General features: G+C 45.6%; 1 protein-coding gene across 2 annotated transcripts; it reads right to left on the bottom strand.

Moving 5' to 3' along the window:
* Positions 1-219: 219 nt before the first annotated feature.
* On the bottom strand, positions 220-22,108 carry cfap44 (cilia and flagella associated protein 44). Of its 2 annotated transcripts, none has more exons than XM_036956467.2 (35): positions 21,972-22,108; positions 21,437-21,583; positions 21,022-21,205; positions 20,738-20,900; positions 20,554-20,656; positions 20,208-20,424; positions 19,898-20,012; positions 19,608-19,772; positions 19,311-19,466; positions 19,071-19,118; positions 18,875-18,974; positions 18,677-18,771; positions 16,416-16,625; positions 16,140-16,250; positions 15,900-16,052; positions 15,362-15,583; positions 14,595-14,737; positions 12,685-12,964; positions 12,500-12,555; positions 12,194-12,356; positions 11,895-12,025; positions 11,598-11,800; positions 11,357-11,522; positions 11,075-11,252; positions 9,189-9,430; positions 8,685-8,898; positions 7,575-7,778; positions 5,692-5,887; positions 5,486-5,599; positions 5,229-5,359; positions 4,844-4,960; positions 4,356-4,557; positions 4,048-4,208; positions 3,814-3,948; positions 220-687 (listed from the first exon to the last, which is right to left on the bottom strand). In XM_036956467.2, exons 1-35 carry the CDS (start codon positions 22,018-22,020, stop codon positions 412-414), a joined length of 5,550 nt encoding a protein of 1,849 aa, XP_036812362.2. In that variant the 5' UTR covers positions 22,021-22,108; the 3' UTR covers positions 220-411. The 2 variants fall into 2 exon arrangements, with proteins under 2 accessions (XP_036812362.2, XP_036812363.2); XM_036956468.2 differs by having other exon boundaries at positions 21,491-21,583.
* Between the last annotated feature and the right edge of the window lie 166 nt (positions 22,109-22,274).

Raw genomic sequence — 22,274 nt, 5'->3', positions numbered from 1 at the left:
TACTTCGATAAGGTTCAAATTGCATTGGAAAACTAATTGTCATGGTCTGAGTAGAGACAAATCCTCAGTTCTATGTGCAAGTTGGTTGAAATCTTCAACATAATAGAATATATCATTTTTTGTCCATTGGTGGGAACGGAAATGTGTCTTCTGCCCTTCCCAACACTCCCAGAGCAGAATGGCATAAGGAGCTATATACCACAAAAGAAGACCATTAAGTCAATCAAATCTAACAAGTTTATTCTCTGAAAAGTCTTGTTTACAGCTAGGTAACGTGTGTGTGTGAGGAAGAGGGGGGAGCAGTGTGGGACAGGTGAGCAAAAATACAGTATGAGAGGTATTAATGTTAATGTATGAATGTGTTATCTTTGTATAATATGTGTGGGTATTATCAATGTGAGTGTTTTGGCTCTATTCCACCCCCTGGCTGGTGGTGGATGGATGCCCCCCTCCCAGTTTGAAGTGTCTGTTGAGCCTCTCTGGGTTGGTACGGGTGGAGCGGGATGGGGCGTCGGGCAGGGGGGGCAATGGGGCCTGGCTGGGGGGCAGGATGTGACCCCCCTTTCTGGACAGGATGTTGATCTCCTGGCGGAGGGCGTTTGCCTCCTGAGCTTGACTCTGGACCAGCTGGTACAGCCTCTGCCTCTCGTCCTCCTCAGCATGCCGACGGCCCTGGAACTGGGTACCCTGACACACACACACGACACACGGCATGTGACTTTCAAGTTTGGGAAGCACATTTTTACCATACAAAATGCACCATTTATAATATAGCATTCCATGTATCATTGCATTTGCAGATTTATGTAATATAGCCCACGATTACGAATGTGATGACTAGATTGGATAGTCATAATTTTGGCTAATAATGTAATGCAATCACTGTTCTAAAAAAAATACAGTTCAATGCATGGCTGAGTGCGTACTGGCGTAGAGCAGGGATCATCAACTAAATTCAGCTGCAGGCCGATTTAAAAAAAACAATTGATTGAGCAGACGGATGGTCAGGGGGCTGGAACATAATTACAAGTAAGTTGTCGACTGCAAATTGACCGCAAGAGGCCCAAATAGATATACTATTTGACTAAAACATAATCATTTCAAACCTTGCTTAGATCTGTATATGATCACATACAGTATATCTATCTATTATGCGTGGGAATACTTTGGAACAGATTTCCAAAATTAAAACCACTTAGACTGATTTGCTGTTGTTTTTACAGTCCTTTATGTCCAACAATAAAATCGCCAGTTGGGGAACCCTGGCGTAGAGTATAGGCCTAGGCTATATCAGATATGTTTCTTCTTCTTTCTTTGAAGGGGAAAAATGTGCCCTTTTATAAACACATTTTATGCAATACTACTACACGTTTTATAACTGGAGACATTAGCAGAATGTCTCCAAAAATTACAGGGTAGCCTACTCTGCTGACACTAACAAACAGATCAATAAAAATGACGTTGTCTGATCCATATAATAGGCCTATGAGAAGGGTAGACAAATACAATGTCACTATTATTCATAGCATGCAATGACTACATCAAGCTTGTGACTCTACATTTGTTGGATGCATTTGCTGTATGTTTTGGTTGTGTTTCAGATTATTTTGTGCCCAATAGAAATTAATAGTAAATAATGTATTGTGTCTTTTCCGACTGTAGGCTATGCGATTTAAAACAATCCCCAGGTTATTTTTTTAAAGAAGCTTGGACACACTGTGTCCAAATCATGCTTTCTGGTGTAGGAGCCTATTTTGGCAATTTAATTCAATTTACTTTAGGGGAATCTTAGCTATATGCGCCGTCTATGCACAGAAGGACACACACACACACACACGCTGTTATTTACTCCATATAAACATGTCATATCATGCATACACACTTTCATGTAAGCACTTTTTTTTATCCCCTTTTTCTCCCCAATTTCATGGTATCCAATTGGTAGTTACAGTCTTGCTCATCGCTACAACTCCCATACGGACTCGGGAGAGGCGAAGGTCGAGAGCCATGCGTCCTCCAAAACACGACCCAACCAAGCCGCACTGCTTCATGACACAATGCCCGCTTAACCCGGAAGCCAGCCACGCCAATGTGTCGGAGGAAACACCGAACACCTGGCGACCGTGTCAGCATGCACTGCGCCCAACCCACCACAGGAGTCGCTAGTGCGTGATGGGACAAGGACATCCCTACTAGAGGTCGACCGATTAATCGGAATGGCCGATTAATTAGGGCCGATTTTAACATTTTCATAACAATTATTTTTTTAAATAAAGTTTATACCTTTTTATTTAACTAGGCAAGTCAGTTAATTAAGAACACATTCTTATTTTCAATGACTGCATAGGAACTGTGGGTTAACTGCCTTGTTCAGGGGCAGAACGACAGATTCACCTTGTCAGCTCAGGGGTTTCAATCTTGCAACCGCACAGTTAACTAGTCCAACGCTCTAACCATTGCACTCCACGAGTAGCCTGCCTGTTACGCAAATGCAGTAGAAGCCAAGGTAAATTGCTAGCTAGCATTAAACTTATCTCATAAAAAACAATCAATCATAATCACTAGTTATAACTACTAATCCAGTTTAGCAGGCAATATTAACCAGGTGAAGTTGTGTAATTTCTCTTGCGTTCATTGCACGCAGAGTCAGGGTATATGCAACAGTTTGGGCTGCCTGGCTAATTGCGAAATAATTTGCCAGAATTTTGCGTAATTGACATACATTGAAGGTTGTGCAATGTAACAAGAATATTTAGACTTATGGATGCCACCCGTTAGATAAAATACAGAACGGTTCCGTATTTCACTGAAATAATTAAACGTTTTGTTTTCGAAATGATAGTTTCCAGTTCTAGTTTTGACTTCAAGCCTATCAGCCTAATGGCTGGTGTAACCAATGTGAAATGGCTAGCTAGTTAGCTGGGTGTGCGCTAATACTGTTTCAAACGTCACTCGCTTTTAGATTTGGAGTAGTTATTCCCCTTGCTCTGCAAGGGCCGCGGCTTTTGTGGAGCGATGGATAACGATGCTTCGAGTGTGGCTGTTGTCAATGTGTTCCTGGTTCGAGCCCAGGTAGGGGCGAGGAGGAGACGGACGCTATACTGTTACACTGGCAATACTATAGTGCCTATAAGAACATCCAAATAGTCAAAGGTATATGAAATACAAATGGTATAGAGAGAAATAGTCCTATAAATACTATATTAACTACAACCTAAAACCTCTTACCTTGGAATATTGAAGTCTCATGTTAAAAGGAACCATCAGCTTTCATATGTTCTCATGAACAAGGAACTTAAACGTTAGCTTTTTTACATGGCACATATTACTTTCTTCTCCGACACTTTGTTTTTGCATTATTTAAACCAAAATGAACATGTTTCATTATTTATTTGAGGCTAAATTGATTTTATTTATGTTTTATATTAAGTTAAAATAAGTGTTAATTCAGTATTGTTGTAATTGTCATTATTACAAATAAAATAAAATAAAAATAAAAAATTGACCGATTAATCGATATCGGCTTTTTTGGTCCTCCAATAATCGGTATCGGCGTTGAGAAATCATAATCGGTCGACCTCTAATCCCTACCGTCCAAACCCTCCCCTAACCCGGACGACGCTGGGCCAATTGTGAGCCGCCCCATGGGACTCCCGGGCGCGGCCAGCTGCGACAGAGCCTGGACTCTAACCAGGATCTCTAGTGGCACAGCTAGCAACTGCGATGCAGTGCCTTAGACCACTGCGCCACTCGGGAGCCATAAAAGCACTTTCTCAAATGATGAAAAACCACACTCTTTGAAACACACAGTACCATCCTGCTCTGCCTGGTGTTGAGTTTGTCCTCCATTTCTTTATTCTGGCTCAGCAGGCTGTTCATACTGAGGAGACGCTCGGTGTGATGCCTTGTCACCTCTGTCACCGCATGACGGGCCTCTGTCACTTTCATCTGACACACACACACACACACGTATCATAAACAAAGCACCTTTGTTTGTGTGTGTGTATCATAAACAAACACCTTACTCACACATACACACTGCCATACCTCCCACTGTCTGACCTCCTGTGTGTAAGCGGCCTCTCGGACTCTGCTATCCTGTCTCATCTCCTCCAGGTTTCTGTTGCCAGACAGAGTCTGTAAGGCTTCCAGGTCCACTAGCTTCCCAAACTTCATCAGCATCAGCTGCTCACAGCGCGCCTCCAGACCTACACACACACACACAGTTTACTGTAAACAGGGCATGTCTACGATGCACTGGAAGCAATCGTGATCTGCAGTGTCTTATTTTGAACTGAAGGATCGGTTTTTCACATTTTCTCCACAGTTTTGTGCCCCTAGTCCCCTCAGCCTACTCTGTATCTTGGCCTCCATGTCCTTGCGGTCGTGAATGAGCTGGACGTGTTGCTGCCTGGCCTGTCTGTAGAGGTCTCTCTGTTCACTCTTCTCCACCTGCAGTTCTTTAATCCTCTCCTGTAGTCCTCCCAATGCCACTGTGTTCAGCACCAGTGCTGGGGCCAGGCTGCACGGTACCACCCCATTGCTCACAAACTCTATCTGGTACACAGAGGGAGAAATAATTTGTTTTTGTTTTTTTGAATATGAGTTGTTGACTTAGTTTTGTTACTTATATTGACCACTAATAACTAAAGGCATGATGACATGTGATGATGTACGAGTGAACAAGGACAGTCACGTTTCTTACAAACGTGTTCCCTCAAATCCTCTCCTCCCTTCTCTTTGACGTTTTGAGGAGGCGAGGAAAGGACAGGGGGAAAGGATGCCAGGAATTGAGGCAAGACAATTGAGAGACCCAGAAAGAGAGAGAGACATCTCTCCTCACCTGGTGCAGTCTGAGGGGAACCACCACATCCAGCTCATTGAGCTTCTGTTGTTTCTCTCTGTTGAACAGCTCCAGGTCTCCCTCTGCTGCTTTCAGACTGCCATGAACCACTTTTTCCTACATCACACAATCACAATACAGACTGGATGAAGATTAAATGAATGTCAAGAAAGACACTAAGGAGGTGTTGAGAACTAGCATGATGAGTGGTCAACAAGAAAAGCTTTGGGAGTGGAGGATGAGATGAAAAAACAGGAGTGAAGTAGACAAAGGGGGAACAGTGGATAATGACAAGATGGAGTGGTTAACTGGGAAACGGAATGTATGGAGATAAAGAGAGGAGAAATGGAAGTAGAAGATTGGAAAGGGGTCAGAAAATGTGTACCTTCTTGACGAGGGAGTCACACTCCTTCCTCAGGTTGTCTGCAGTCTTCCTCTCCTCCACTAGCAGCTCCTCAAGGTCCAGACGACGCTCACGGAGCTGCACCGTGTTCTCAAACAGCTCTGAGTTACAGTCTGGGGGAACACACACAAAGACATACAGACAGGTAGACAAAGACAAAGTGCATATCTGTGGCTAAATAATGGAGTACAATGTGGTGTATAACTGAGAATACTGTAAGGTGAATGGTAACGACTGACTTGGGGGGCAGACGCTGTCATCCAGAGGACCACCGCTCTCTGAGCCACTGTCATCCTCATCCTCATCCCAGTCAGACTCTTCATCAGAATCTTCATCACTGTCCTCCTGCTCCTCTGGTAGAAAACAACAGGATGAGCTGGGCTGATCAACCATACACTAAACACTCACGCACACAATCACACTTTCAGATGGGTCCAGGACTAACCGTCATCTCCAGCCTTTTCTTTCTTCTTGACGCGTTTGATCTTCTTCTTGAAGACCCTGGTGAGGAAGTCAGCAAACTTGTTGTTCTCCCCTAGAGAGGCCTGGAAGGTGGCAGCTATGGCCCTCTCTCTCTCCTGGAGCTTGGAGATGTCCCTCCGCTTCAGCTCCAGTGCCTGCTTACACTCCTCCAACTTAGACTGAGGAGAGAGATGGGATGATGGTAATATGGAATACAGAGACACACACACCCCTTCCTTCCCACCTACAGTGCCTTGCGAAAGTATTCGGTCCCCTTGAACTTTGCGACCTTTTGCCACATTTCAGGCTTCAAACATAAAGATATAAAACTGTATTTTTTTGTGAAGAATCAACAACAAGTGGGACACAATCATGAAGTGGAACGACATTTATTGGATATTTCAAACTTTTTTAACAAATCAAAAACTGAAATTGGGCGTGCAAAATTATTCAGCCCCCTTAAGTTAATACTTTGTAGTGCCACCTTTTGCTGCGATTACAGATGTAAGTCGCTTGGGGTATGTCTCTATCAGTTTTGCACATCGAGAGACTGAAATTTTTTCCCATTCCTCCTTGCAAAACAGCTCGAGCTCAGTGAGGTTGGATGGAGAGCATTTGTGAACAGCATTTTTCAGTTCTTTCCACAGATTCTCGATTGGATTCAGGTCTGGACTTTGACTTGGCCATTCTAACACCTGGATATGTTTATTTTTGAACCATTCCATTGTAGATTTTGCTTTATGTTTTGGATCATTGTCTTGTTGGAAGACAAATCTCCGTCCCAGTCTCAGGTCTTTTGCAGACTCCATCAGGTTTTCTTCCAGAATGGTCCTGTATTTGGCTCCATCCATCTTCCCATCAATTTTAACCATCTTCCCTGTCCCTGCTGAAGAAAAGCAGGCCCAAACCATGATGCTGCCACCACCATGTTTGACAGTGGGGATGGTGTGTTCAGGGTGATGAGCTGTGTTGCTTTTACGCCAAACATAACGCCAAAAAGTTCAATTTTGGTTTCATCTGACCAGAGCACCTTCTTCCACATGTTTGGTGTGTCTCCCAGGTGGCTTGTGGCAAACTTTAAACGATACTTTTTATGGATATCTTTAAATGGCTTTCTTCTTGCCACTCTTCCATAAAGGCCAGATTTGTGCAATATACGACTGATTGTTGTCCTATGGACAGAGTCTCCCACCTCAGCTGTAGATCTCTGCAGTTCATCCAGAGTGATCATGGGCCTCTTGGCTGCATCTCTGATCAGTCTTCTCCTTGTATGAGCTGAAAGTTGAGGGACGGCCAGGTCTTGGTAGATTTGCAGTGGTCTGATACTCCTTCCATTTCAATATTATCGCTTGCACAGTGCTCCCTTGGGATATTTAAAGCTTGGGAAATCTTTTTGTATCCAAATCCGGCTTTAAACTTCTTCACAACAGTATCTCGGACCTGCCTGGTGTGTTCCTTGTTCTTCATGATGCTCTCTGCGCTTTTAGCGGACCTCTGAGACTATCACAGTGCAGGTGCATTTATACGGAGACTTGATTACACACAGGTGGATTGTATTTATCATCATTAGTCATTTAGGTCAACATTGGATCATTCAGAGATCCTCACTGAACTTCTGGAGGGAGTTTGCTGCACTGAAAGTAAAGGGGCTGAATAATTTTGCACGCCCAATTTTTCAGTTTTTGATTTGTTAAACAAGTTTGAAATATCCAATAAATGTCGTTCCACTTCATGATTATGTCCCACTTGTTGTTGATTCTTCACAAAAAAAATACAGTTTTATATCTTTATGTTTGAAGCCTGAAATGTGGCAAAAGGTCGCAAAGTTCAAGGGGGCCGAATACTTTCGCAAGGCACTGTAGGTACCCTGAGGTCTTCCTCTTCTTCCACGCAGGCATTGAGTCTCTCCTGCAAGGAGTTCTCTCTCTTCTCAAACTCTTTGAGCAGCAGCAGCTCCTGGAACAGGGTGACATGGCGCAGGTCAGCCAGCTTCATCTGGATGTCTAGACACAGCTTCTCGTGACGCAGCAGGCACAGCTCCGCATCAAACTGCCACATTGACGACGACATCTGAGAGGAGAGAAATAAGGGAGGAAGGGAAGGGATGGAGGGAGGGAGAGAAATAAGGGAGAGGGGGATGGAGGGAGGGAGAGAAATAAGGGAGAGGGGGATGGAGGGAGGGAGAGAAATAAGGGAGAGGGGGATGGAGGGAGGGAGAGAAATAAGGGAGGGAGGGATGGAGGGAGGGAGAGAAATAAGGGAGAGGGGGATGGAGGGAGGGAGAGAAATAAGGGAGAGGGGGATGGAGGGAGGGAGAGAAATAAGGGAGAGGGGGATGGAGGGAGGGAGAGAAATAAGGGAGGGAGGGATGGAGGGAGGGAGAGAAATAAGGGAGGGAGGGATGGAGGGAGGGAGAGAAATAAGGGAGAGGGGGATGGAGGGAGGGAGAGAAATAAGGGAGGGAGGGATGGAGGGAGGGAGAGAAATAAGGGAGAGGGGGATGGAGGTAGGGAGAGAAATAAGGGAGAGGGGGATGGAGGGAGGGAGAGAAATAAGGGAGAGGGGGATGGAGAGAAATAAGGGAGAGGGGGACGGAGGGAGGGAGAGAAATAAGGGAGAGGGGGATGGAGGGAGGAAGAGAAATAAGGGAGGGAGGGATGGAGGGAGGGAGAGAAATAAGGGAGAGGGGGATGGAGAGATAAGGGAGAGGGGGACGGAGGGAGGGAGAGAAATAAGAGAGAGGGGGATGGAGGGAGGGAGAGAAATAAGGGAGGGAGGGATGGAGGGAGGGAGAGAAATAATGGAGGGAGGGATGGAGGGAGGGAGAGAAATAAGGGAGAGGGGGATGGAGAGAAATAAGGGAGAGGGGAAGAATGAGTTGGCTTGGTTTCAGTTGACAATTTGATGCCAGAGCCTGGATGTTGCATTGAGGGCCTTTGCATCCCACCTGGAAAGTAAACTATTGGAAAGGCTGACCTGTTCCAGCAGGGATTCCTCTTCATACAGCAGCCTGATCTCCTCCACCTCCCTCATCTCCTCCTCCAGCTCGGTCACCCCAGATTCCTCCACCTCCCTCTCTCTCATATCTGCAGGTGTATGGCAGGGTGTCTCCTCCTGTTTTTCTAGCTCTGCCTCCAGCTGTTCCAGCAGAGTCTGCCCCCCCTCTAGTTCCTGGCCACGAGTACAGGCCCTGTGTGTAGGATTGGCATAATAATCATTATCGCTGAATTATTAGGGGGGGTTGGGGGGGCAGGCAATGTTTAATGTGATAGTCGTTAGTTACTGTATGTTTCTATAATATTTCATTTTAAAATCACTCATTTTAAATATTTAGTATTTTGGGGACAAAAATCTGTTGGATCAGACTGACTTTTAGACTTAGGAACGTGATAACTGTTTTTAATCAATGATCTGTAATTGATGAGTTATTATGAACCTACAGTAAGTTCTGCTCCGGTCCCAGTCCCAGGCCAGACCTACCTCTGAGCCCTCAGGGCCCCGTAGCGCTGCAGGGTGGTGCGGGTGTAGCGTAGCTTCGTCTCAGGGGTCTCCTCGGGCAGCAGGGAGGGCAGGGCTGGGGCAGGGCTGCAGAAATGAGGCGCTAGGCGCTCCTGGACAGCCTGTAGCTGCTGGGCCTGGGAGCGCAGGCGTGACACGAGGCTCACCTTAGTGTCCCTTAGGGCCATTATGCGACTGTTCATCTGCGTCTTCCTCTCATGGATCTGACAGACACAGAGGGACAAACATACAGTGGGGCAAAAAAGTATTTAGTCAGCCACCAATTGTGCAAGTTCTCCCACTTAAAAAATGAGAGAGGCCTGTAATTTATCATAGGTACACTTCAACTATGACAGACAAAATGAGAAAAAAAATCCAGAAAATCACATTGTAGGATTTTTTATGAATTTATTTGTAAATTATGGTGGAAAATAAGTATTTGGTCAATAACAAAAGTTTCTCAATACTTTGTTATATACCCTTTGTTGGCAATGACAGAGGTCAAACGTTTTCTGTAAGTCTTCACAAGGTTTTCACACACTGTTGCTGGTATTTTGGCCCATTCCTCCATGCAGATCTCCTCTAGAGCAGTGATGTTTTGGGGCTGTTGCTGGGCAACACAGACTTTCAACTCCCTCCAAAGATTTTCTATGGGGTTGAGATCTGGAGACTGGCTAGGCCACTCCAGGAGCTTGAAATGCTTCTCACGAAGCCACTCCTTCGTTGCCCGGGCGGTGTGTTTGGGATCATTGTCATGCTGAAAGACCCAGCCACGTTTCATCTTCAATGCCCTTGCTGATGGAAGGAGGTTTTCACTCAAAATCTCACGATACATGGCCCCATTCATTCTTTCCTATACACGGATTAGTCGTCCTGGTCCCTTTGCAGAAAAACAGCCCCAAAGCATGATGTTTCCACCCAGAAGCTTCACAGTAGGTATGGTGTTCTTTGGATGCAACTCAGCATTCTTTGTCCTCCAAACACGACGAGTTGAGTTTTTACCAAAAAGTTATATTTTGGTTTCATCTGACCATATGACATTCTCCCAATCTTCTTCTGGACCATCCAAATGCTCTCTAGCAAACTTCAGACGGGCCTGGAGATGTACTGGCTTAAGCAGGGGGACACGTCTGGCACTGCAAGTGTAACGGATGTGAAACGGCTAGCTTAGTTAGCGTGGGCGCTAAATAGCGTTTCAATCAGTGACGTCACTTGCTCTGAGACCTTGAAGTAGTAGTTCCCCTTGCTCTGCAAGGGCCGCGGCTTTTGTGGAGCGATGGGTAACGATGCTTCGAGGGTGACTGTTGATGTGTGCAGAAGGTCCCTGGTTCGCGCCCGGGTATGGGCGAGGGACGGTCTAAATTTGTACTGTTACATTGATGCTGTTGACCCGGATTACTGGTTGCTGCGGAAAAAGGAGGAAGGTCAAAAGGGGGGTGAGTGTAACGGATGTGAAACGGCTAGCTTAGTTAGCGTGGGCGCTAAATAGCGTTTCAATCAGTGACGTCACTTGCTCTGAGACCTTGAAGTAGTAGTTCCCCTTGCTCTGCAAGGGCCGCGGCTTTTGTGGCGCGATGGGTAACGATGCTTCGAGGGTGACTGTTGATGTGTGCAGAAGGTCCCTAGTTCGCGCCCGGGTATGGGCGAGGGGACGGTCTAAAATTATACTGTTACACAGGATTTGAGTCCCTGGCGGCGTAGTGTGTTACTGATGGTCCCAGCTCTCTGCAGGTCATTCACTAGGTCCCCCCGTGTGGTTCTGGGATTTTTGCTCAGAGGTCGCCAGGTCTATTAGTGTATTACATATAGTAGTACGTTTGGTTTTGAATGGTAAAGATTGAGAGAAAGTGTGAGACGTAACCTAGTACCTTCTCCTCTAAGTGGACCAGCTGAGCTCTCTTCTTCTCTGCGTTCATCCTCAGGTGTTCTGGGACCGTAAAGTCTTTGGCAGTCTTCAGCTTGAAGTCACCCATGTTCTCCGTAGCCAATCGGATGGCTCGCACATCTTCCGGATCCTCACAGTTCTCATTGGGCTTTGTGGCATACCTAAGCAGTCACATGGAGATACAGTCATGTAGGGAAGAGTGAGGACAGAAATTCTGAAACGGAGACAAGAAACTTCAACAGAGGCCAAATGATAACAGACTCACAGTTCAGCCCACTCTTTCCTCCTCTTCTCTATCTTAACTCGGGCCCGCTCTGCCTTCTCCGTAGCCTTGCGGAGTTTCTCTGCCTGGCGGCCAGCCAGCTTGCTGCCCCCTGGACGCACCACATGGGGCGCCATAACAGCCTCCTCACCCAGGTCCTCCTGGTCCGCTGGCCAGGGACACACACATTATGATATGGTAGGTAAAACACACACACATTCTCTCTCTCTCCCCGCTCTCCTACCTGTGATGTTGGAACTGTCTTTGCCGGCCTCGGCTTTGTTCCTCCAACGTTCCTGCCCCACTGTCCCCGGGCCCCCCACCCTTCCCCTCTGTTTCAGCTCGTGGAACCTTTGGGACAGTGCCAGCAGACGATAGGTGGAGATCCTGTGGTCACTCTGGAACGCTACCACAGTAACTGTGTCCGACTCAAGAGAATCCCAGAACCTGGAAGAGCCAGTGGGCAAATCTGAAATGTCAACCCATTCCCTAAGCGCACTACCAGGTGAAAGTGCAGATTGATTGGTTGCTGGTTAAGTACCTCTCCTGTAGTTTCTGGAGTCCGATGCGGTGGCGTTCCTCCTCCCAGGCCAGCTCCTTCCTGGCCTCTCTCACCCTCTGGGCCGTCATCCTCTCAGTCTCCTCACGGAACCGCCAGTCCAGCTCCAACTCCTACACATACACACTAGATTCTCTTGGGCTGTGGCCAGAAACATGCTACAATTTATTAGGTTTATCACAGAAACATTCAAATGCTTTTTGGTTGGTTATGATACTAAACACTTCGGGACGAAGGGGTGGATTTGGGTTGCAGGGATGTATGGGTTTGTGAGTGTGTACCGTGCGGTGCAAGCGGACGTGTTCGGGCAGACCCTGGTTCTTCTCCAGTAGCTGTTTGAACTGGTTCTGCAGCTCGGCCAGCATCTTACGTCTCTCCACCTTCCTCATCTCAGCCTCCCGACGCATACGGTCCATTTCCAACTTCTGCTTAGCCGTCTCAATGCTACAGAGAGGGAAGTGGAGGAGGGAGAGAAATAGAGGGGAAGAAAGAGAGGGATGTGTGACAGAGGGGTAGCGAGCGAGGGGCTGGTTTGCCTTTAGCCAGGTGTGCATTTGTATGAGTTTGTCTCTAGGTTTCTTCCTCACCTGTATGCCGACGGGTCTTCAATATCCTGGGCCACACCCTCCATTTCAACGCCGACCTGTTTCACCAACAACACACACAGGCAACCACAGAACTGGCACTCACTTATGTGTTATTCATGAGGTTATTGTCCCACTCGTTTCCTCCATCCCTCTATTCTACCCTCCCTTCCCTGCCCCCCACTGACCCGTGGTGAGGGGACTTTGGCCTTGCTGCACTGCAGGGCTTTAAGCAGGTCCTCCTGGGGCAGTAGGCTGAAGGAGAAGATGTTGCCGTCCTCCCCTGTCGTCAGGACAAATTGGTCGTCAAAGCTACAGCGCAGCTGGCGCAGCTGTCCATACTGGTTGTCATGGACGCTGAGGGCCCAGAAGGCCTGCATGGATGTGAGGTGGAAGTCAGGTGGCTGCAGAGGGTAGGCTCGGACACTGCCTGACTGCATGCCACACAGCAACAGCTGCCTGCTTGAGCTGGGACAGAGAGAGACCACAACAACCTGTCAACATATACAGTCGTATGAAAAAGTTTGGACACCCCTCTGAGGCTGCATAATAATTTACTCTGTCGTCACAGAAAATGATCACAGTGGCATGCCATTCATTTTCTAATAAAAGCTGAGTACTGGGGTATTGTCCAGACAAATATTTTTAGCGTAGCAATATTAAGTTGTAAGAAATTAAATCAGATGTGAAAAATAGGCTATGCAAAAATGTGGGCACCCTTGTCTTTCTGTTGATTTGAATACCTGTAACTACTTAGCACTGATTAATTGGAACACACAATTGGTTTGGTGAGCTCATTAAACCTTGAACTTCATAGACAAGTGCATCCAATCATGAGAAAAGGTATTTAAGGTGGCCAATTGCAAGTTGTTGTTCTCTTTGACTCTCCTCTGAAGAGTGGCAACATGGGGGTCTCAAAACAACTCTCAAATGACCTAAAAACATAGATTGTTTAACATTATGGTTTAGAGGAAGGCTACAAAAATGTATCGCTGAGATTTAAGCTGTCAGTGTCCACTATGAGGAACATAGTGAGGAAATGGAAGACCACAGGCACAGTTCTTGTTAAGGCCAGAAGTGGCAGGCCAAGTAAAATATCGGAGAGGTGAAGGATGGTGAGAACGATCAAAAACAGCCCACAGACCACCTCCAAAGACCTACAACATCATCTTGCTGCAGATGGTGTCAATGTGCATCGTTCAACAGTTCAGCGCACTTTGCACAAGGAGAAGCTGTATGGGAGAGTGATGTGGAAGAAGCCTTTTCTGCACACACGCCACAAACAGAGTCGCTTGAGGTATGCAAACGCACATTTGGACAAGCCAGCTTCATTTTGGAATAAGGTGCTGTGGACTGATGAAACAAAGATTGAGTTATTTGGTCATAACAAGGGACGTTATGCATGGCAGCAAAAGAACAGAGTTCCAAGAAAAACACTTGCTACCCACAGTAAAATTTGGTGGGGTTTCATCATGCTGTGGGGCTGTGTGGCCAGTGCCGGTACTGGGAATCTTGTTAAAGTTGAGGGTCGCATGGATTCCACTCAATAAGCAGATTCTTGGGAATAATGTTGAAGAATCAGTCACAAAGTTGAAGTTATGCCAGGGCTGGATATTTCAACAAGACAACGACCCAAAACACTGCTCAAAATCTTGTAAGGAGGAATGGTCCAAAATATCTTCATCCAGAATCCAGACACTCATTAGAGGCTATGGGAAGCGTCTAGAGGCTGTTATTTTAGCAAAAGGAGGCTATTCTAGATATTGATGTGATTTTTCTATTGGGGTGCCCAAAGTTATGCACCTGTCTAATTTTGTTTTGATGCATATTGCACATTTTCTGTTAATCCAATAAACCTCATTTCACTACTGAAATATTACTTTGTCCATCAGTTATTTGATAGATCAAAATTAAATTGCTGATCCAAACACCCAATTATTTATGAATGGAAATTGTCAGGGGTGCCCAAACTTTTTCATACGACTGTACACACATTAACAGAACATCTACAAACCTCTGCAGTTACAACATTACAGAACACAATACAGACACACTGATACAGAAAACGTTTTCAGCCATCAGTTGTGTAGTCCCTTACCTGAAGGTGATGGTGCAGATGGGGTCCTCGTCTGTATTCTGGACAGGCAGGAAGGTGAACGGCTCATCCCTGCGCTGTAACAGGTCCTCACCCTGCTGCTCGGAAAACTTACAGTGGTACAGGAACCCCGAATCATAGCCTCCCTGAGAGAGATATGGAGAGAGAGCCTGGTTTTCACCCCGCACCTCCGCACACTCCACCGGCTTCCAGTCGAAGACTCATCCACGACAAGACCATGGTACTTGCCTACGGAGCTGCAAGAGGACTTGCCCCTCCCTACCTTCAGGCTATGCTCAAACCCTACACCCTGACCCGAGTACTCCACTCTACCACCACTGGTCTCTTGGCCCTCCCACCCCTACGGGAGGGCAGCTCCCACTCAAAGCTCTTCTCTGATCTGGCACGCCAATGGTGGAACCAGCTTCCCCCTGAAGCTAGGACAGCAGAGTCCCTGCCCATCTTCCGAAAACACCTGAAACCCTACCTCTTCAAAGAGTATCTTAAATAATCCCACAGAACCCCTCCTCACCCCCCACAAAAATAAATAATTACCTTTTGTGAACTAACACTAGCACTTTACTTTTCCCCTCCCTTCTAGCACTGACTTTGCTACTTTATTGAGGAAAAATGTATTTACTATGACTGAGATATGTGGTTGTCCCACCTAGCTGTAAGTCGCTCTGGATAAGAGCATCTGCTAAATGACTAAAATGTAAATGTGCAATGTAGAGAGAGCGAGATATGGCCCTTAATGTGTGTGTATGTACCATGGAGAGCCAGAAGGCCCCAGGAAGAGAGTAGAAGCCACAGCAGAGAGGGCTGGGGGGGTCAGGGGTGTAAAGAGGGGGCAGCTCTTCCTCCTCCTCTACCTCCTGCAGCTCCTCCTCAGTGGGCTCAAGGCCCTCCTCCTTGGCTTTCTTCAGCTGTGCTTCTCTCTCCTTCTGCTTCTTCTCCTTCAGAGCCTGCCTGCGCGCAATCTCCTCCTCCCGCTGAAATACACACACTCACAGTTACACACCCATGCCAGAGTTGAATCAAAAGAGCTGTCCACAAAGCAGATAACAGACAGATATAATGTGAGCGTGCTTATGTACGTTTCCTACTAAGTATGATGTGTATGCTTCTGTGTAAACTGTGTTTTTTACCTAGACAGCTTTTATGTGATGTGTATGTTTTATTGATTCTATGGAACCCATGACTCCTTGGAAAACAGTGGCAAGTGTTACTGAGTGGACTATCCTGGATAAATAAATAAAATTAAAATGTGTTTACAGTACAGTTGTTCCCAGACAGTGAGGGCCAGACCTTGATGTGTGACTTGATGCTGCTGAAGGTGAAGTTTCTTGTGGGGAGGCCAGAGATGTGGTAGGTGGTGCCGTGGTTCTGGGCCTCTGGGTCTGGAGACTGGACCTCCACTACATGACCACTCCTACACAGGACCAGCAGGGTGTTTTTGCCCTGAACACACACACACAGAAGGGTTCTAACTAGACTCACGTGCCATTGTCTTGCATACATTTGTCACTGATCTGGGATCAGACTTACATGTGACTGGGGGGACCACTCCAGCCCCTGTACAGGTCCTGGTACTGTGACAAACCCAATGGGGTCATACCTGTCCCCCACAGTGAAGAAGAACACAGTGCAGTCCATACTCTAGAGAGAGAAAGAGAGAAGGAGGGATGGTGGAGGGGAGAGGATTATTAATATGTTATTATTCCGATTCAGTTTGTTTTAGGTCTACAAGGGGAGTGTCTATAGAAATTAGCTAAAGATTGATTTCACATTGCCCATTGGCCAATATTCTGCGGCCTTCCCTACCCCAGTAGCTAGGATCTCGCCGTTACGTTCATATGCAATGGCTGTCACAGCTGCATTGTGGGGTTTGAAGGCCTGTTTGAGACGGAGCTCGGCATCTCCATAGCGACTGCGCCCGGCAACCACTCGTAAACTCTGGGGGTTGTAGAGCTCCAGCAGACGGACCACCCCGTCCTCAAAGCCCACCACCACCAGCCCTCCACTAGGGTTCACCTACACACACAGGCAAGGGCCACACAGAACAATGTCAACACACGGTACAGTACACAGATAAGCAAAGCAAGTTGAGACCTAGTTGAAGAACACAAGGCACTGCATGAATGATTATGTTACCATATACAGTGCATTCGGAAAGTATTCTGACCCCTTGACCTTATTCACAGCCTTATTCTAAAATGGATTAAATTGTTTTTACCCTCATCAATCTACACACAATACCTTGTTTTTTGCTCTGACATGCACTGTCAACTGTGGGACCTTATAGGTGTGTGCCTTTCCAAATCATGTCCAATCAATTCATTTTACCATTGGTGGACTCCATTCAAGATGTAAAAATATCTCAAGGAAGATCAATGGAAACAGGACGCACCTGAGCTCAATTTTGAATCTCATAGCAAAGTGTCTGAATACTTACAGTTGAAGTCAGAAGTTTACATACACCTTAGCCAAATACATTTAAACTCAGTTTTTCACAATTCCTGACATTTAATCCGAGTAAAAATTCCCTGTTTTAGGTCAGTTAGGATCACTACTTTATTTTAAGGATGTGACGTGTCAGAATAATAGTAGAGAGAATAATTTATTTCAGCTCTTATTTATTTCATCACACTCCCAGTGGGTCAGAAGTTTACATACACTCAATTAGTATTTGGTAGCATTGCCTTTAAATTGTTTAACTTGGGTCAAATGTTTCAGGTATCCTTCCACAAGCTTCCCACAATAAATTGGATGAATTTTGGCCCATTCCTCCTGACAGAGCTGTTGAACTGAGTCAGGTTTTGTAGGCCTCGTTGCTCGCACACGATTTTTCAGTTCTGCCCACAATCCTTTTCTTTAGGATTGAGGTCAGAGCTTTGTGATGGCCACTCAACATGATGCTACCACCCCGTGCTTCAAGGTTGGGACGGTGTTCTTCAGCTTGCAAGCCTCCCCCTTTTTCCTCCAAACATAACGATGGTCATTATGGCCAAACAGTTCTATTTTTGTTTCATCAGACCAGAGGACATATCTCCAAAAAGTATGATCTTTGTCCCCATGTGCAGTTGCAAAGCGTAGTCTGGCTTTTTTAATGGTGGTTTTGGAGCAGTGGCTTCTTCCTTGCTGAGCAGCCTTTCCGGTTATGTCAATATAGGACTCGTTTTACTGTGGATATTGATACTTTTGTTTCCTCCAGCATCTTCACAAGGTCCTTTGCTGTTGTTCTGGGATTGATTTGCACTTTTTGCACCAAAGTACGTTCATCTCTAAGAGACAAAATGCATCTCCTTCCTGAGAGGTATGATGGCTGCGTGATCCCATGGTGTTTATACTGGCGTAGTGTTGTTTGTACAGATGAACGTGGTACCTTCAGGCATTTGGAAATTGCTCCCAAGGATGAACCAGACTTGTAGAGGTGTACAATTTCTTTTCTGAAGTCTTGGTTGATTTCTTTTGATTTTCCCATGATGTCAAGCAAAGAGGCACTGAGTTTGAAGGTAGGCCTTGAAATACATCCACAGGTACACCTCCAATTGACTCAAATTATGTTAATTAGCCTATCAGAAGCTTCTAAAGCCATGACATTATTTTCTGGAATTTTCCAATATGTTTAAAGGCACAGTCAACTTTGTGTATGTAAACTTCTGACCCACTGGAATTGTGATACAGTGAATTATAAGTTAAATAATCTGTCTGTAAACAATTGTTGGAAAATTACTTGTGTCATGCACAAAGTAGATGTCCTAACCAACTTGCCAAAACTATAGTTTGTTAACAAAAAGTTTGTGGAGTGGTTGAAAAATTAGTTTTAATGACTCCAACCTAAGTGTATGTAAACTTCCGACTTCAACTGTATGTAAATAAGGTATGTTTTTAATTTTTAATAAAAGTGCAAAAACTTTTAAAAACTGTTCGCTTTGTCATTTATGGGTATTGTGTGTAGATTGATGAGGGAAAATAAAGATTTTATCCATTTTAGAATAAGGCTGTAACGTAACAAAATGTGGAAAAATTAAAGGGGTCTGAATATTTTCCGAATGCACTCTAGTCAATTCTCACATACATACCAGGCGTGGCGCCCAGGTCAGTGTTGTTCCACCTTGTTTGTAGCGGCTGGTTGTTAGTTCTTTCTTTGCAAGGAAGTCAAAAATCCTCACTGAGCCTGAGAAAGAGAGGAAGAAAGAGTGTGTGTGTGGAACATATCGACACAAAAATCATGCGTTTCTATAATCTGTGCTGTGTGTACAGTGATAGGCCACTCTCACGGTCTAAAGTGGTGGTGGCCATCAGATGGCTAGTGCTGGACACATCCATTCCCTGGATCACTCCAGCATGGAAGGAGAACAGACACTCTGGGTCCTGGGTCTGTACACACAATATAATGGAGTAATTTAATACAAAACCCAATACACACAGTCCCACATACACACACAAACACTGTGCTGATGGAAAGAAACTCACAATGTTGGAAAATGAAAGATCCAGTTTCCAGATGCCTCCATTGGAATCCTGGGAAGAGATACATTTGACACGTTATTTAATAAGAAATTATCTTGTTTCTGAGGGAATCCCAAACTTAAACTCATTAACATAACACTACACAGTTTCCCATACAGTCCATGGTAACCACCTATGATGGTTGTAAAACTTTAGGCTAAGTGTTGTTGTATGACCCTTGGCCATTGACCCCTGCCCTCTGACCTGGGCAAACCAGATGAAGGAGTCTGGCAGGCAGCTTTTGACCATGGAGGACAGGCTGACGTTGCGTCCAATCACCATCTCGTTCATGGGCTCAATCTCAAACAGACCGCTGTCATCGTTACAGTCTGCTGTGTCAATGCTCTCAAAGTCCCAGCCCTGCACAGTGTGGAGAAAGATATTACACAGCGAGCAATCAACAAAACTGGCCCCAGATCAGTTGTTCAGGCCTGCTTTTTAGGGTTAGCAGAGACCACTTAGACTGAGGCTGAGAGGACTGTATAGTATCTGAAAGGTTACCCTAATGGCTCCATCGGAGCCGATGGTCATGAGCTCCCCCTCGTCCAAAGCAAACTGCTGGATGGTGCCAGCGTGGCACGTCCTGCCCCCCTTACGGCATATCTCTACCTTGATCAGGCCCCCGTCCCACAGCAGCATGTTTCCCCACTCAGACCCCGACACTACCTGGCACCCGGACAGCAGGGATGTGATCAGGACAACATAGAACAAGAGAATATTGCTTTTGGTTTGTGTCAATTTCAATGATGTATGAATAGCAGGAATTTAATGTAAAAGAGCAGTGGACAGACCTTCCCATCAGGCAGCTCCACATAACCCTCGATATCCGTCAGGGCAGTCTTCCCAAACCTTCCCAGAAGCCCTTGCAGTTTGAGACCAGTAAAAGTGCTGGCCATTTTCCAAAACCTGGATGAATGATTGATGAGAGATCAACTCACATGGTGAATGACACTGTACACATAATAAACCATTTTTGTATTTGTTGTCAATATTTCATGATGAAATCTGTTTTCTCTCCGCCCAGCTTTCTATAAAGTACTTTGTAACAAATGTATAAAAGTGGTAGTACAAATACATTTTGCTCGATTGATTGCTACTAACTTGATGTGTCCAGATCCGGAGGTGGTGAGTTGCCCAGGATTGTCAGGTGAAAAGGTGACCCTGTAGACGTCCTGTGAGAAGGCCTTGCAGCGCAGCATCACCTGTTCATGTCTCCATTCCCACAGGGTCAGCATGTAGTCCGGAGCACTACCCACACTGGCCAGCAGGGTGCCCTCATGGTTAAAGTCCACAAAGCTGTAAGCCTGCCCTGTCCCACCTAACGGATAGGGATTCAAACCAAATGTCTTGATCATTAATAATATTCTTTATACATAGTTTTTTTAAATTAATTTTCAACACCACAAAGGGTGTGAGTGCCTGTGTGCATGTGGTAAAGTTCCCATACCTCTGAGAATGCGGTAGGGTCGTAGTGAGGGATACTCATAGATGACGATGTTGGGCTGGTCTCCCTTCTCTGCCACAGCAAAATACCTATTACTGGGGTGGGCCTGCAGAGAAACATAGTTACCGATGGGGATATATATGGTGAATTAAGGTTATCCAGAGCAAGTGTTTCTGTGTGTGTGTACCATGATGGTGCCGATGCCTCCCCCACTGCAGGAGCGGAGGTAGCGTTGCTCCTTGGTCCGAACATCCAGGAATATGAGCTGGTTTCCAGCCACAAAGGCCAGCGTTCGCTCATCCAGCAGCTGCAGGTTAGCCCTGCGCCCACAGTCATACCCAAAAGAGTGCCTGGAAGAATGTTAATTAAGGTGCAACGCAATACACAAACATAATACCATGAACATAACTGGGTTGTGAAGACTTCTACGCATAAACTCTGGCACATGGCATACACAGTGTTAAAAGATACGTAAGGTGCAGCAGGTTCTCTGGGATCTCCGAGTCTGCAGTGATGACTGGTCTGGAGTACAGCTCGTCATAGTTGTAGTACATGTCCTCAGAGAGTTTCTTCATCCCCATTCGCTCCTCCTCTTCCTCCACAGCATCACTACTCCCACCTGGCTGCTGCGGCACCTGCTCAGAGGCTGCAGGAGCTGAAAAGACAAACTGCTGTCAAACATCAGGTCATGGCCGAGAAGTAGGCACGCCATACTGAAACATTTTGCAGTGGGGGAAAAAAAAGGGTGTTCTTATTGTACAAGTTCCGGTAGTTACCTCCCTGTTTCTAAACGGTCTCTATCTACTGAACACGACCCAGCTCTCTCATGAGGGAGCTACCTATGTGTGGACTCTAGACAGAAAGGTCATAAAGAGAGCAGGACTACCCTGAACTTTGTCTTGTGAAGGGTCCTCTGCTTGTGTATGTGCTTCCTGTGCACCTGCTGATTGGGAAGTTGGGTTGTTCTCTGGAGGTGGCTGAACATTTGAGCTTTCCGTTTCCCCAGAAGCTTTCTGCTTTCCTGTGGGGTCACCTGTCATAAGTACAAGATCAGGAAGATTAAGTGCATCAAAAAAGGCAAATAGGACTTGTAAAACACTTCCAAGAAGAGGCTTAAGTTTATTGATAGTTTACAGACCAAATGTCTTATGTTGACAGGAGTCTTATTTCTATTGACAGTGTGTAACATATAATGCAAATATGCATACTTCATTTAAATGAATGAGCTACAATATTTGAAAATCACCCTAACGTAGACAGCAGCTAGCAAACAAGCTAGCTAGCTAGAATTGCTCATACCTTGTGTTAGGGTCAGAGCAGGGTAAATAACTAAATATCTCTTTGATTGTACCTATTAATTTAAATATTAATTTACCGTAGTCAAAATGTATAATTAGTTGAGCTGTGAACTTATATATTACCTTGAAAATTGTCTTCAGCTGGTTGTTTCTCAGAAAAGTCCATCTTCATTTGTAGTTGACTCGTTGCTGGGCAACCCAGGTAGCGGGACTTTGTAATCACAAAGCATGTTGGTTAATGTAGTCACCCACTCCGACTGAAGCTTTGGGACACGTTCAGGTATGAGGTTAACTCAGAATATATTAATAAATAAATCAGATAGTCTTACATAAAATATAGACATGTGTTTTTGTTAGTGCCAGCCTATATTAACTGAGTGAGTAGACTACAATCAGTGGTTCAGATTCACAACCTTTTTTAAAAAT

The sequence above is a fragment of the Oncorhynchus mykiss genome, chromosome 2 (assembly GCF_057628025.1).
Source record: "Oncorhynchus mykiss isolate SJ-2025 chromosome 2, ASM5762802v1, whole genome shotgun sequence".
Taxonomy (NCBI): domain Eukaryota; kingdom Metazoa; phylum Chordata; class Actinopteri; order Salmoniformes; family Salmonidae; genus Oncorhynchus; species Oncorhynchus mykiss.
The sequence above is the reverse complement of the archived record's forward strand: the minus strand, read 5'-3'. Positions and strand labels throughout refer to the sequence as shown.